We start from the raw sequence: 16,269 nt of genomic DNA, 5'->3' as shown, positions 1-16,269 counted from the left end.
ACAGAAGCCTTCCTGCTGTGAGGCAAGAGCTCCACACATTGTACCACCATGTCGCCCACTCTACACACTCTTAAATATACAAAAAATTCCTGGATTGGCCCCCTCCAAAGAATCTTTCCTGGCCCATGCACCACCCTTCCAACAGGTTTTGTGGAAATTCATCCAGTGGTGTTTGCACAATCCTGCTGGCAAACAACAACCTGACATACATCGGTGGAAATGAAGCGTCCTTGGCAAAATTTTTTACAAAATGAGCTTAATCTGTATCAAATCATCCTGTCTTTTTGGCTGTGACAATCTACAAGTTTACACATTTGTGGTATTTTCTATTTCAGAAGCTGACACGAAGATAAGCGTGTGACTTATCCACAAAAGCGTGACACAAAAAGTGTGTTGGAGACCTCGGGCAAGGACTCACACTTATTATCAACATGTTAACTTTATTTGAACTTGAAGTACAATGAAGAGATGATTCAAGAAGCTATATAAGTTATCAGTGACAACAGACCCAGACACTCCATTGAGAACAAAAAGAACAAACACATGGCGAACATGGGGCACTCCCCCTCTCCTGATTGTAACACATGAGGTCTAAACTGTTTGCAGTTAAATGACTGACATCAGCTTATGTCTAGAGAATATACACAGGTGCTTCAGCATTGAAATTCAAAAGTCTTCATGGAAAGGAACAGAAAAATCCAATCCTTTTTTATGGTTTTTCTTTTTCTCATCAGGATATCATAAAACACGCTAGAAAGTAAAGTGTGTGTCGTTACAGCAGGGATTTAAGCAGTGTAGTTAAATGGCATTTCAGTTCCCAAATGTTGTGTCAAGAGTGATTATTTCTTAAGTGGACATGTGATCATAATATGTTTGGATCTTTATCTTTTTTGACAAAAAAAGTTTTGAGTATTGGTTGGATAAATCCAAATGACAAAAATGTACAGTAAATTCCAAGAAATATTACCTCTGTTACAAAGATTACAGTACTATCGACAGCAAAAGTCTTCATTTTGAAAGTAAAATGTTTGATATTATGTTTGGAAATCCCCTGGGTTTGAGTGAATGAACCCTAGTATTTCCTTAGCACAATATAGGATTTATTAAATATCATAATTCCAGGACAAACATTTACATGCCTGCATGCTTTCTCACCAAAATGGCAGCTATAGGAAAGAATGATGGCTCAGAAATAGAATGAAACAAAACTGTAGGTTTATATAAATGGTGGTATTGTTTGCCTAATAGCTCTACTGCATACACAATACCTCTTAACATTATATACACATACCTTATCAATCCACTTGGGTTCGATACAGAGAGTTTTCCTATCGTTATCATCAGATCTTGTATGTACAACAATGGTAAAAATGAAACTTGATTGTATTGTCACCTAATTTAGAAAACATGAAAATCAAACATCAGTCTCATATTTTGACGAACACATGGATCAATTCACATTTTTTTTCTTCACAAGGTTCATCTCCACGTGTCGTTTTTGTGGTCTCAAAATTCAATTTGAAATACAAAACAAAATTTCAGTCGAATTTTATTTTCGAAGCTTTCTCGCTGGCTGAGATACAGTATAAAAATCTTCAGTGCTGAGAATTTATGAGTTATTACCAACAGTGTACCATGGGTACATTTTTACTGTGCTCAATATATGTGTTTATCCTTCACGCTGGCCAAGCCGTTACGTCAAGCCTGCTTTATCAAACTATTTAATGTTCGCCTTTGTGAGAAAAAGACTTCTTATTCTACATTCAGACACAACCTCCTCTAGCACTGGGGTGAACACAGCATTTCCTCTGAACTCCTACAAGCAGCTTGACTTGATCACTATTAAATCTTGAGAATCTTCATGGGATGTCTTTTCTTTCTTTCTTGTTTCCGTTTTTCGGAATTTTTAAAAAATTTCCTCCAACTTGTCACGGTCAGTACATGACTGCAGTTTTCAGGAACAGTCTTCCATCTGTAACAGAGGAGACACAGAAGCTAACAGTTAGCCAACAGGTGGGATGGTACTGACGAAAAGAACAATTGGATCAGTGCTGTAGTTCAAAATGTCATCATCTAGTGTTTGGATTCGAGGATGTTAGTGATCATAATTTTGACTAAATATCATTGTAATAATTTTCTTAGAAATAACAAAACACTGAAACATTTTGTTGTTCTCAAACACATACTTAACAAAATACGTAAAATTCTTTATTTAATGAAAAATAAATCAGTTATGGACATACAAGTATAATTTAACTGTTACATACATGTGCATGCTTGTAAGAATGTAAAACAGCTATGATCACCTCATCAGGGTATCGTATCTGTGTGCCGCATGTGTTCAAGAGATCACTGCTGATACGCATGTTTGCACATAATTCTGTCCTCATGATGTATGTATGTATGATGTAGAGTGCTGGAAGAAAGTGACATTTTCTGGATGGAAATAGTGTATGTTGAAAACAGTAGACATTCCTGTGGTGCATTATCTCCAGACACCTCCAATCTAACGAGCTTTGTCCATTTCCAGTGAATCGCTCTCGACAGTGTTCGCCTGAGCGAGCAGCGCTGGTTGATGCTGAGCTGGTAAAAGCATCTGTTAGGCACAGCTCAGGAGCATGTTTGACGTTTATTACCTTCACAATTCCTCTGTTGGAGAATGCAACAGTAATGCCTTTAAGGAAGCACACCTCTCTATGGCAGTGCACATAAATAATTCAGTGTTAAGGAGAGACACACACAAAGGCATTTAGTAGTGCAAGTTGTTGGACATGACACTGGACGCGCACTCAACGCTTGTCTTTTATTGCACAGAGACATGAGGAATACGCCTGCTTACACTTCCTGCTGGGAGTCAATGCCCAACATGAGGTTTCATTCTAGAATTCAAAACTTTTTTTTCTTATTTTATAAACTGAGAATTGATCTAAATTTAACATCTGTATTTATTACAGTATCGATATCCTATCAGGTACTGTTCTCTTTTTTCACCTGTGTTCTATGTGATATCACACACGAAGTTCAGAGACAACAAAGGCTCGTGTGTTTACAGTCAGACTGTTTTTTTGAGGGGAGGGGCTGGGTGGCGTACAAACACAGGCTAATTACACAGCACTGCCGTAGGTCTCCAAGGCATTGCACTCTGGCTGCCTCTATTCAAGCAACAACCACGAGTTCTGTGTAAAAGTCATTACAGCATGAATGCAGCGCTGCAGAGAACAGACAGCCGAGGAGGGGGCCGCAGAGCACAAAGAGCACATGAAACATCAGACGCTCACCTCACGCTCTACCTGCCCGCCCAGCTTCCCATCATACCCGTCTGCAGGGGTGTCAATGGCAGCAGAGCCCATTTGATTATTGACGTTTGATAAGAAAATCTCTCCCATTCAGACGTTGTGTTTTAGGAAAACCCCGTGACGTCTTGTTGCGTTTTTGAAAGAGCTGCTCATTAAAATACGTTAAAACTTAAGTATTTTCATATTCAAATCAAGATGAAAAGTTCATTAAAGAAAATAAATATTTCATTAGATGCTAAATAAAACAAGGATTTTTTTGGCTTCTCTCAGCATAAAATTCTTTTGAAAGATTAATTAATACATGTAAATTATGCAAATTATGCTCATGCAAATATTTTATGAAGACAATTAAGGGATCCATTAATTACAGTCTTTTTTGCTTCAGTGACATTCATTCATTTAATTTTAATTTCACTTTAACTGTTTTGATGTTTAATCTTGCAACAAAGAACTTTATCTCTCTGCACAGGGTCATGTAAACTTGCCGAACACATCGAGTGGGAAGCGGCAGGGAACCAGGGAAGATACTGGGGGAAGATATTCGCATGAGCACGGTTGCCAGGCAGTACTGGCGAGGTACAGTCCCTGTAGCTTGTCTGTCTGTGAAAAGAGCCTCGTTCCCTCTTGGACCAGATTCAAAACACTGTAAAAGCAATTAATAAACACAGACTGTGTTAATATCGCAGAATTAGAGAAGTGTGACAAAAGACAAATAGAAATAATTAGTTCTCTAAAATTATGCTCTCATTATTCCCCCCCACTCTCTCCTCTCCGTCTCTCTCTCTCCCTCCCTCTCTCTCTCTCTCTCTCTCTCTCTCTCTCTCCCTCCCTCCCTCCCTCCCTCCCTCTCTCTCTCTCTCTCTCTCTCTCTCTCTCTCTCTCTCTCTCTCTCTCTCTCTCTCTCTCTCTCTCTCTCTCTCTCTCTCTCTCTCTCTCTCTCTCTCTCTCTCTCTCTCTCTCTCTCCCCATTCACCTCCTTTAGTTTGGAGTTGAGAATATACCCACACATTTCTCTCGGCTTTCATGCGGGTGATAGGCTTGTTTTTCCCCTTCTGCTTGTGTAATTTATCAACATCATTTTTTGCCATTTGAGGTTAATTATACAGCGAAGCTTGCAGAGGAGAGCAGGGAGACATGGGTGGCAGACAAATGCTTCTCTAATTGAACAAAAACACAAAATGCAGCCTGTTCTTCAGTTTTCTCCTTCTCGCCACTCTTCCAGGAAATGATCAGAGCGATCGAGAGACAGCTAAAATTGATGTACAGCTCCATTTCGACACTGATTGGATAAAAAAAGGCTTCATTTCAAAATAGAAAATAAATTTTAACTGCTCAAAGTTTCAACTCATTTAATTTGATACAATTAGACTACAAATATACCAAAGTGTAAAGAAACTGAATAGGCTAAATTTACTAATTTGGTATGAAATAAGGGGCTATAATTATGCTGTATCTGGAAGTCATCTTATTTAAATGATGACATATGGATTTCCTTTTTTGTACATCAAACTGTTTCAGATCCCCGCAGTGCCTGAATGACATTTAATTAAGAAGCAGTAATCATTTCCTTTAGTGCATTTATGTCTTTTTGCCCTTTGACAAAATATCAGTTCAAGTGGGCTAATCAAACATTAAGGAGTTAAAGGGTCAAAACTTATTCTTGCATACAAAGATGAATATTTTCCACTTTCCACAGCAAATTACACGCAGCATTTTCTCGGATAAATTGGGAACTCTCCCACTGATAAGGGTGGTTCTGAGCAGAAGCAGCAGAAACGCATTAAAAAGAGGTGTTGGAGTAATAATGAGGATCTTCAACCTCTGCGAGGTGTCTTGTATCTGGGTAAACACAGATAGCAGACAGTCTACAGAGGTTATCACTGAGACGCCCTTCCCCAAACACATACTGCACCCCGAAGGCTAACAAACAAACAAACCATTAAAAATGTACAAGGCTTATTCATAAAATGGATTGATTTGCTCCTTTTATTACTATCAAAGGGGGGATTCCGCTGCTTTTGGTGTTTTATGACTCATTAATGTTTCCTGAGTCGTACACAAACAACTTCTTTCATTCTGTCACTGAATTTCTAGATTAGTTGTTTTACTATTTTCCTCTGTGGCATTGTTTCTCCCCGGCAATCATCTGATTCCTAAAAGCATCGCAGCCACTAAAAGTCAAGTAAAAGAACAATATTGTTTCTACAGAAACCAATGATCTTGACCTAGTGCTATGGCCCAGATGGTGAGCTGTATGCCTGAACAGCAGGCAGAGAAACACTAATGTTCATAAACTGAAGCCATGCGTGTGTGTGTGTGTGTGTGTGTGTGTGTGTGTGTGTGTGTGCGTGTGCGTGTGTGTGTGTGTGTGTGAGGGAGAGAGGAAGCAGGGTAGGGGTGGGGGAGAGAAGAGTGAGAGCCAGAGAAAGAGAGAGATTTATTGTCTCATCTAAGACCCTGTACCTTGTATTGTCCTTTCAGCATCTGTTCTTCCACTGCTGCGGTCACTCTCCATCTCAGGGGTCAGAGCGTCTGCGAGAAGAGAGGGATCACCACCGTTAAACATTCCCGACATCCACCTATCACAACAGCACCTTCACAGCATCGTTCATCCCAAACAAGAGACCCAGCCTTCAGGCCGAATCATACCCTCATGCAGGCGAAGGGGTGTATCGGAGCATTTGATTTTCTGGTGGGAAATATTCAACCTCGACTCCTTTATTTAACACTTTGTGATAGTTATTAAGCGTGTGTGGTTATCCACTGTTCAAGTCATATTTTACAAGCTTCATAATGGGAGCTGCTGATTTACCATGGAGCTGATGATAAAACAATCACTGCAAAATGCTGACATGATTTGAGATATTTTATGTATGTAAAAAAAATCTGCATTACTGAGATATTAAAATGACATTTTTTGACACAGTGGTGGTTTAAACTCAGATTGTAAATCGTATTTTATGAGCCTGTCACATTCTGTGTATAACAACTAAGCTCTGCAAACTAGCAGCTCATGTCTGAAGAACAAAGAGAACGATGCTTGAATATATGTGGTTGGTAAATCACACCTCTGCCAAACAGGCAGAGGCCTCTTAAATATGGATTACATGATTCAGTGGGGTACAACGTGAATTTCTCATGTTTTGCCATGTGTGTGTATGTCTATGTGTGCGTGTGTGTTTGTGTGTATTTTTTTGTTATCTGCGCTCTAGCAGCGTTTCCTTCAGCTAAGTTTTATCTCATAATTATATCTTGTCCCCCCCGTGGACCAAACTACATGTCTGACAGCTCTGAAGGCGGAACATGTCTGACCGTTAAGTGAACGCATGCTGTCGGAGGGCGACGGCTGCTTCAGAGTCTGCTCCACCTGTTCTCTCCTCTTGGACTCGTACTCCAGAGCTTCTTGGAGTTTCCTCTTGGCCTTCTTCTCCTTCTTCAGACGTTTCTGAATTATTGCTAAAACGGGGAAAGCCCACAGTGACAGTAAGTGAGCTACATGTGTAAATTAGTGGAGACACTTTTAAACAAAAATCTGATTATTGAGATAGCAACCTCATTTTAGGAACCAAGCATTCTGTAATAGAAAACAGAAAATCAATTAAAGCCAAATATTTAGATCTTCTTTATTAAAAGAAAATACTGACTGAGACTTAACAAACTGCTGGAGGGAATTAAAGCAAATTGAAAAATTTATTGGGATAATTTTCGGGAATTTCTCATTAAACATAAACGACAGTTAGCATATGAAGCTGATGCATTTAACATGAGACGACGAGTGAGTTAATGTGTATTACCAATTATGTTAAGAGACTAAGAGCAGGAAAAATGTCGCTTAGCGGATAAATGCATGTGTAACCAAAGAAACACAACCACTTAAGTCAGTGATTCAATAGGAAACATTAAGCATACACGTAAAAGTGTGCAGCCATGCACCACAGGCCTACACACACATACAGACACGTACAGACACACGTACAGACACACACACGCACACACACACATACACACACACACACACACACACACACACACACACACACTGAGCATTGGCTGACAGGGAGGATTCAGTGCCAGGTAGTGATCAGACAGTACCTCTGTTCTTCTGCTCCATGGCAAGCTGCTTCTCCAGAGTCTCCCTGAGCTCCCTCTCTCTGAACAGCTCCATCTTCAGCTCCGTCTTCTCCAGCTGCACCTGTTTCTCCTGAGCCCGTGCGTTGTCAATCGCCACTTTGAGCAGGCCCTGCACAGACACACAATGAGTGTAGATGCGTGCAGGAAGAGATGCAGAACCAAAGTGTGGAACGGGGGAAAACAGAGTGATGTGGACTATTAAAGGCTTTCTCAATGTAGCGACGGCAATCCACAGTGAAAAGCACGTCACAGCAGGTCTAGTGAGGCGGAACGGGTCAAACGGCTGCGACGTGACACCTTTCAGGTGTACCACAAGGGATCCTTTAATGTGTGATGTCATCATCACTTGGCTGCAGCACAGCTTCCACGTGGTGCGGAAACACAAATGTGGCTCTAGTAGTTTTTTTTTAATGTTTGAATGATGATGTGAATAATGATGTGACAGCAATGTTTCTGTCTGACCCATTTTGACCCAAATGTAACCATGGACAGACATTACGAACCAGAAACAAGTATGTTTGAAACATCCCTTGACGCAGTCACTCAAAAGGTCTGAATGGGGATCATAGATGCATCTTCACTGCACAGCTGGCAATTGTAAAAGATGGGTATGAATGTTCAGTATTAGTCTCTGCAGCACATGTTTAAGCTCCTCTCAGGGCACAGCAGGAATAAATATTATAAATTACAAGTATCTCATCATGTATCAATTACATTACTGCCGTTCCAAATACACTCCTGACAGCCTTGAATTAAAAGACATGATATTAGAGCAAAGCAGTCATTTTCCTCACAATTATTCCCAATCCACAAGGAATTATATCAAATGCACTGGGCTAGATCTTGATAATTGTTGATTCTTCTGACCCCAATTTATTCTAAGTTGCTTTATCTTAATTTTCTGCTTGATTTCATTTTGTTGATTTGTATATAAATATTCAATGTGAAGATCATTATCAAAGATGACTTAGTGGAGTGTTGGGAGCTTGCAACGTCTATACTTGTGGCTCTCAAATTACCACACAAAGCCAAAGGAGATACAGGACACTGACGCCAACAGGACAAGTGCAATGAGAAGGGCAGCGGAGTGCACACGTCATTACACCCTGAGTGGAAGCAAACACATTCATCGTTCTGACTGAAGCTGTTTGAGCTTAAGCCTAAATGAGTAGATGGATCCAGTGAGATGAGTACATTCACATGTTGGTGTATCTACTGGCCAAATGTTAATCGTAACTCTGCTGGAAAGAGGATGGTTCTTTGTATTGATTTTTTTTAAACTATTAATGAACTTACCTTAAGATGCAAAATAAATAATTACTGGACTGAGTCAGCTAATAATGAACAAGGTTGAGTCGGAAAACAAAATGGCAATAATGAATCAAGCATTCAATTTGTTGAAAAATACCTGCTTAGTTTTGGGTGTTTGGGTATAATTTAATTGTCTCCAGAGTATTTTTACTAATTACTCTTAAAGCAATATACAGTACATGTCAGTGGATTACAAAACCACCCATGTTAGATGAGACAATTAATTTGTACAGTTTGGCAAAGCAAAACAATTCTGGATCTTTCTAATTTATGTGATTTTCATTTATTGTTGGTACTCAATTTCCAAGGAAAGCGGAATTACATCATGTTAGCAAAATATAGATCAGTCTAAATGACAGGAATCTGAGTTATGATTTCTTTGTTAAAGATTTTGTATCATGGTATCGAACAAACACTCCTTTTTAGAGAAGGTTTCGAAAATATGTAGTTATCTTGCTATTTATTGCATACTTTTGATCTAAACCTACTAACGCTGTCTTGTTATGAAGGCCCAACTTCATCAGAGGAGCTTACCTGTATGTTGGTGAGGAGGGTCTCTATAGATGACAGACCATCTGGGAAGAGAAATGGTGAGGGGAAGCCAGGAGGAAGAGCCTGTCCGGCCAATGACAACCTCTCGTAGCTGTCTCTTGCTGTCGGAGTACACATTGAGTTGTCATCTGCAAAGAAAAGAATAACATTGAAAAATTAAAAACAACATGAAACTTCTAAACATTCAAGCTCGTGGAATATAGGAGTAGTTTTTGGCAATGCTGACAGGTATTGACCAGCAGATACGACTGAGTCTGTATTGATCTGCAGTATCCAATCCAAGCATACTTCCCCTCTTCACCTCACAGAAATTTCATGGCTGACAACGTGGAGAGCTGTTTGTATAGTGTCTTTTCATGATCTGAGTATGGGGGCAAACAATACCAGGTAAGACAAATCCAGCTTTTCCTTTTAGACATGTCATGTGGACTCCAAAATCAGGAGCAGGTTCACTACTTGACCCCAGGGGCATGGGCTTTCTTTGTGTGTGCACGCAGAAGTGCCTATCAAACCTAAGATGAGATCATCCACCATTCATCAGCTGCAGAAGGGTAGGGCTCTGCCATCTGCTGTCCAGTCTCTTCACCAGGCCTCAGAGGAGGAAAGAGGAGTAAAGGAGTGAAATGGGGGAAAAAGCAGCCCGGTCAAACGGAAACAGTATGTCAGATGGTGCCTTTTGTTGCCCCATCAGATCTTACACGTTTCTTGTCCAGCAAGCTTTTATGAAGCCAACAAATTTTAAGTGCAACCATCATGCAGAATTTAATCAAATTTAACGAAAGAGAAGAAAAGCATATCATATTTGTAATGTGTTGTGCACAGCACCTCTCTGCTCTCATCCAGTATTCATATCTGTTTGTGTGGCAGTCTGAATCTTGTACAAACAGTGAGCAGAGCCGAACAGCCCTGCCTCCCCCTCCCATCAATATTCACCAATGCCAGCCAAGTGCTGGGAACAGCTGGTCTTACATTAATTAGTTTAAAGTATTTATTTCACCCATCCTCAGAGCAGATTGAGCAAAAACATTGGAGATTATTTGAAGCATCTGCAAATGCCCTGGAAACATCTCTGTGCCAAAAGTTGAGTGTTAGGATTCACAGTTTAGGTTGGTAATTTAAAGAACGGGGGGTTTTTTTTCAAAGAGGGAAAGATGGTGAAATATGCACCGCTGGTCCGTGGAGACAGTAAACAACCTTTCTCCTTTTTCACACAGAGTTCAATTCTGTTGATTAATTAGAATGGATGGTTGCCTAATGGATTGAAATTTGTTTATAATTTGACTTCATAAAAATAATGAATTGCCTACTTTTAAGAAGCTCGTCCTGCAGTAATTTGTTTTGTTTGGTGCAGTCCTGTCTGTATTTTCAGGTGGGCAACTAGGTGGGGATATAAAATGCTTTCTCCTTACACAGTGGCACAACATGAAAGTCCCATTTTATCTCAATGAAATGGCTAATCAGAGATCAAAAGCATTACAGTTGGCTCCAGCTCAGGTTGATATAGATGTATTGCATGCATTATATGCTTGCATCACCCACCTCCAATAAAATCACCATAACAACTAGAGACTTTAGTAGACCTTGGGGAAAGGTCTGCTGTTGTAGCATTGTAATTGATTTGTACTGTAGGCACTTTGTCCCTTATTTAGTGTTGGCATTAATCATAAATCATTGCTTTAACAAACTCCAGCTTCCCACTCAGCAGGCCTCCCCTACAACACAATGTTGGATCACATAGAATATTTGATGGCTTTGTTGCAGGGGAAACAACCTGTCATGCTCTGGGAAAAGCAAACAGCATGTTTTGTTCGACAGACTCCAACAACCGTGGAGCACCTCTTGTCAGATAACATTTCTACCAGGAGCTGTGCACCAATAGAGGCATGTTCAAAGAAAAAAACAGGAAGCTAATAAGTGACTAATTCAATCAATATAATCAAAACTGGCTTAATGAAACTCAAATGTAATTTCCAGCTGAACATGATCTAGATCTGTGGTTTCTTTGCTTCTGATGTTATTGCCCCCCTTCCCCCCCACCAACCACCACCTCTCTTTTTCTCTGTTCCTGGCGGCAAAAGCTGGCATGTGTTTGCATGTTTACTTCTCACCATCGCTCCAGAATCATTGACTTCAACTTAATTACAGCGACAGGCGTTGGAGTGATGGGGGCCAGTGGAATGGAGTACTCTGTTTCCAGGTGATATTTCTCCACTAGCAAGGCTGCCAGCAGCAGCTGTGACAGCCTCTTGTGCTTACCGTACGGTAAAAGTATAGTTAAGGCAACCCAACCCCCCTCGGCTATGAAATACTGTGTGGAAAAACACTCGCAGGTCACCCCTGTCACAAATAACATTTCATGCACAACTGTTTCGGCGGATAATAGGAGCCACAAATAAAAATGGGACGCTGTAAATACAATACATTCTGAATGAAATGCCATAATTTAAAACAAACCCCCCCTGCTCTCAATAGCTGCAGAGGGAGTCCTTGACAGAGTGCTAGCAATGATGAATCACCTATCCAGTTAATTTTCTCACTCCTCATGTATTGTGCGGCTAAAACAGAGGCCCAGGAATTGACTTGACAAACTATGAATGTAAAAAATATCACTTGGAGGGATCTGGGCTTATCTCCAATTTACATATTATTAGATTTGTGTTGCAAGAGGCACTTGGACCGAGCAAAGCTGAAGCAAAAAAGATGGAGCATATGATAACCAGAGATAAAACATGTCTTAAACCCACTTGAAAGCCTTTAGAATATTTGATGGAAAGTCACAGGGTGTGGAAAGAAGCTGAGGAAACTGGCCTGATTTAAAAATGTGACAGACACACATTACAATCTGTGGTAAATCTAGAAGAAACCTTGGGAAATTTAGCTGCTATCTCTGGATAAATAGCTGTAATTGACCTTGGGAGTTGAAAATGTGCCATATGTTTCTGGTTCCTGTGTTTGAAACTGGGTCCCTCAGGACATTTCAGCTGAGTCTTCTCAAGAATGCAATGTGAGCAAGGAGGAAAGGAAGATACAGAATGACACGGAGAGAGGGAGTGAGGGGGGAGAAAGATGTCGAGAAGGAGAGTTGGTTGAAGACAGAAGATGGATGGATGGATGGATGGATGGATAGATTTGTGAGGCAGGATCTAAGGGAGAGAGGGCAGGAATAGAATGTGTGTGCAGAGAATGAAAGAGTGACAGAGAGGAAGTGGGGAAGCGGGGAGAGGGAGAGCAGAGGTACATTTGGCTGGCCAGTCAGTGTGATATATTGACAGGTGAAGCCTTTGTCCTTGCAAACCCGTGTTCCTCCCAGCAGGAGAAGTGAATGCTAAACCTTGAGGTTGTCAGCACAGCTAACACAAACCAATGCCTTTCACTGCACAATTAAATCTGATCTGCTGGGGCTGCAAGGAAATCTGCCTCCTTCAAATGGAGTGGATAGGACCTCTTGGACAGCCATTAGCAGCTAACACTGCATTATTCCACCTGCACTTAACATTTGGAAAATCTTGTCAAGGGAATTATCTGTTTTCCAGAACGGATGCAGTGATGATGCAGAGTTAGACAAACAGTGTGGCTGCATGTTCTGTGAACAATTTAAAAAAAACATGAGCTTGAGCTTATCTTGCAAATGAAGTCTGAACTCTGAAAGATCTAAATTCAGCTGTGATGACACTATCGGTATAAACAGGTAGAACAGCATGCCACCTAATGTTGATAGCTGATATTAGTCTGTATCTCTTTCTTAAGTATGTTAGTGTTTCCAAACTTGTAATACATTAAAAAATCAAAACCTGAATTCAGGAGGGGTCTAACAAAAATTTTAGAGAGGGAAAAAAGAGATGTTAAGATTAAAGATAACAGGAAAAGATTTTATGGCATTTACTTTTTTTTTGGTCACAATATATAATAACAGGTAAAGTGCCCATCACACACACTGTAAAGTAAATAGCATCTGAAAAAGCATCTGTTTACTTGAATTGCCCGTTATCAACTTCACAACTCTGGGAATTGTGTTGAGAAATGAAGCTAAGATATGCTGGCTTGTGCAACTAACATTACAGAAAGCACATAGTCCAACAAAGACTAGCAGGATACCAGTTTTTCATATTTTGTGCATGATAATATTTTCATAAAGTGTGGAAATTAAATAGAAAATTTGAGTACATTTGTTTGATTTGTTTGTCATTTGGTTTTTATGAAGGGTCAAAATAATTTCTTTCAAAATATGAGTGAAGTTGAGGCTCTGCATCTATAGCTGTACAAACCATAAAAATGAACAGTTACAGTGATGATTAGTGAAAAGACACCCATATAAACATCTATAAAAGATATGGTTATCACCAATACTGTTATGTCACAACACAACTGACTCCACCTACTGAAGCTTCAGACTGACTTGAAGCAACTTATGGGTCATAATGTGACAAAGATATGTGATGAACACAGGACCGATTCCTTCAGCAGAACTACCATCTGCATATGGTAAAGTGTGTGTAATGTATTGTACGCACTGAGAAGAAATCAAAAAACATGTGCATGTATTCACAAACAAAAACCCTCAGACACATACACACTCATTAAGCACACACACACAACACACAAACTAATGTGCCCTCATCACATTTAAGCTAATTTCCTTTTCATCACGGAGAGAGGAAAATGAGTGTTTGCCCCATCCCTGCTGGGGGACAAAGTCAAGAGCCCCGGTCGGTTTGGGCTAGATTAACAGGTAACATTTGGCTCCCACTCTTTTATCACAGCATGAAAATCAAATCGCGTGTTTTCCTCTATCGCTCTTTCTTTCTCCCCTCCCTAATGTTCCCTTCACTTAGAGATGAAATCGCTTGCTGCACAAACCCATTTGGAGAGAGGAGAAAAGGTGAGCGGGATAATCAGGCTGGCCACTGGGCCGTGTTTCCTAAATGCTCTCCAAAACATTACTGTGCACAGGCATAAAATTAACGCCGGGACCTTAAAATGTTGACATTTAGCATGACTTTTTGGAGAGTGACACCTTCATATTTTCTTGTAGGATATCATTAAATTTCAACTGCCCTATGGCTGTGCCTTTCCATTAGTAACCAATTCAGTGTGTCACTTCTGCCTCTCCCTTAGTTTCTCTCTCACCACCTTTTTAAGTAATGAGTCCATTGCTTTGCCTTAATAAATTGAATCGTATTCTCAAGGCCATATAAAGATAGAGCCACAGACGGACGCATGGTGGAAATAACCATAAATCCTTTACTGTCAGAGAGGCTGTCCGAGGTGACAAAAGAAGACAATTGCAATGCTCAATTGGGATCAGACCAAGATAACAAAATATGGAGTGATGGGTTGATACTCTGTTAAAGCTATTTTTCAGGCATGAATGAGGAGAGAGTTTTATTTATTGCTGTAATTGGTAAGAAAATTATAACACTTAAGATAATACGTGAAGATCAGAATGAATGTGCAGCACACCTAGTAAAGAAAAAGATCAAGTAGAAAAGTGTTTTTGAAGCATAGATTATAATATTATGGCAAAAGCAATTCAAATCGATTCCACAATTTGTTTAACTGTTGGTCGAAAACGAAGAAAATGAAACAGCTAGAGAGAGAGAGAGAGAGAGAGAGAGAGAGAGAGAGAGACAGAGAGAGAGAGAGAGAGACAGAGAGAGAGAGAGAGACAGAGAGACAGAGACAGACAGAGACAGAGACAGAGACAGAGACAGAGAGAGAGAGAGAGAGACGAAAACTGAAATGGAACAGAGAGAGCAAGAGGCTAGGGAGCAGAATCCATGTTGACTTCCATTCAGGAGGAAGATATCTTGTCTTTTTATGCGGCCCATGTCATATTTATTGCATAAAGGTCAGAGTGTTCATTTGTTCAAAGTCAGCGTTTTCCCTCTCTCCTCTCCTCCATGTAATAAATGCAGGGGCTATGTCATTATCGGACCTCTGAGGATTACAGGCTTGGCTGACTGTGATGACTGCATAAAAGCATACAGGACTTTGTTTCTGCCAGCGCACACCTTCAAATGAGCTCTTAAAGCGAACAGCAGTGGAGACAAAATGGTATTTTGTATAGACAATCTCAGTTAGACTGGTCGACACAGAAGGTGATTTAAGGTCAGAGATCCCAGCGCCGCATCCACATCCTCCCCTTTTAGTCAAACCAGCAAGGGAAGGCAAACGGAGGAAAATAAACTTGTGACTCAGAATAGGAAATGACAGGTGGGCAGACTTGAATAGATTTCTGTAATTTAACCTATTGACTATGAGCCCAAAATGCCAACAAGATAATAATAGAAGAAGGACATAATAGTGAGGCACTTTGAAGGTGTTTTCATTGTCTTTGCATATTGACCCTTGGAGACTGGGTACAGCTATCGATAGAAGAATCCCAGAGATTAAATCGGCCTATACTATTGATTGGGTATTTCTCCTAAATCATTCACAATTCAAAAGGGGATCATTTGCACTGTATGCACCACTAATCTCTCTGACCCGCTAATCATCAAACCATTTATTTCTCACTCTTTGTTTGGTGCCCCTTTGTTTGGCATTTATTAATTCATTAGAATAAGTTCTCATGCAGCTTAACTTAGTGACTGGGGAGTCCTGTTTCTATCCGATAGCAATGTGCAGTCTAGTAAAATGTGCCACCGAATATGCACCCCACATCAAAATACACATGCCAATTACATATTGATAATTAAGCATTCAAACAAACAAACAAGACAGGAAATCCCCCATAATCACCAGATTTTAATGGAACCAGTATTAACTTGGTGTGGTTGGCCAGATAGCCTCCCACTAGATCAGAGCTTCCCGGGGTTTGGGGATGGGTGGGGGGACGTTGAGAGGGGGTAAGTAGACACATTGGTGTCATTGCCTGGCATTGCTATCCTACAGGGAGAGGCAACTCGGTTCTGTCGTTGCTAAACGAGCGTAGACGATGGCTGGAGCGAATCCAGACGCAACATACTGAGCAGCTTTT

The 16,269-nt window shown here is 40.4% G+C and overlaps 1 protein-coding gene across 6 annotated transcripts in view; it reads right to left on the bottom strand.

Annotated features, from left to right (window-relative positions):
- Positions 1–378: 378 nt before the first annotated feature.
- dachd (dachshund d) overlaps positions 379–16,269 on the bottom strand; it is a 97,923-nt gene continuing 82,032 nt past the window's right edge. The window contains exons 8-13 of one of the 6 annotated variants that reach the window (XR_011037755.1): positions 9,273–9,418; positions 7,389–7,536; positions 6,609–6,752; positions 5,760–5,828; positions 3,782–3,939; positions 379–1,972 (exon numbers count right to left, since the gene is read on the bottom strand). Coding sequence is in view for 4 of the 6 variants with exons in the window: in XM_068330283.1 (XP_068186384.1) it covers positions 1,935–1,972; positions 5,760–5,828; positions 6,609–6,752; positions 7,389–7,536; positions 9,273–9,418 (545 nt within the window). In the remaining 2 variants the exon portion in view is untranslated. The remainder of the gene's footprint in view (positions 1,973–3,781; positions 3,940–5,759; positions 5,829–6,608; positions 6,753–7,388; positions 7,537–9,272; positions 9,419–16,269) is intronic. The other 5 variants (XR_011037756.1, XM_068330283.1, XM_068330282.1 and 2 more) reach the window with 5 other exon arrangements.

The sequence above is a fragment of the Antennarius striatus genome, chromosome 12, assembly GCF_040054535.1.
Source record: "Antennarius striatus isolate MH-2024 chromosome 12, ASM4005453v1, whole genome shotgun sequence".
NCBI classification, from domain to species: Eukaryota; Metazoa; Chordata; class Actinopteri; order Lophiiformes; family Antennariidae; genus Antennarius; species Antennarius striatus.
The sequence above is the reverse complement of the archived record's forward strand: the minus strand, read 5'-3'. Positions and strand labels throughout refer to the sequence as shown.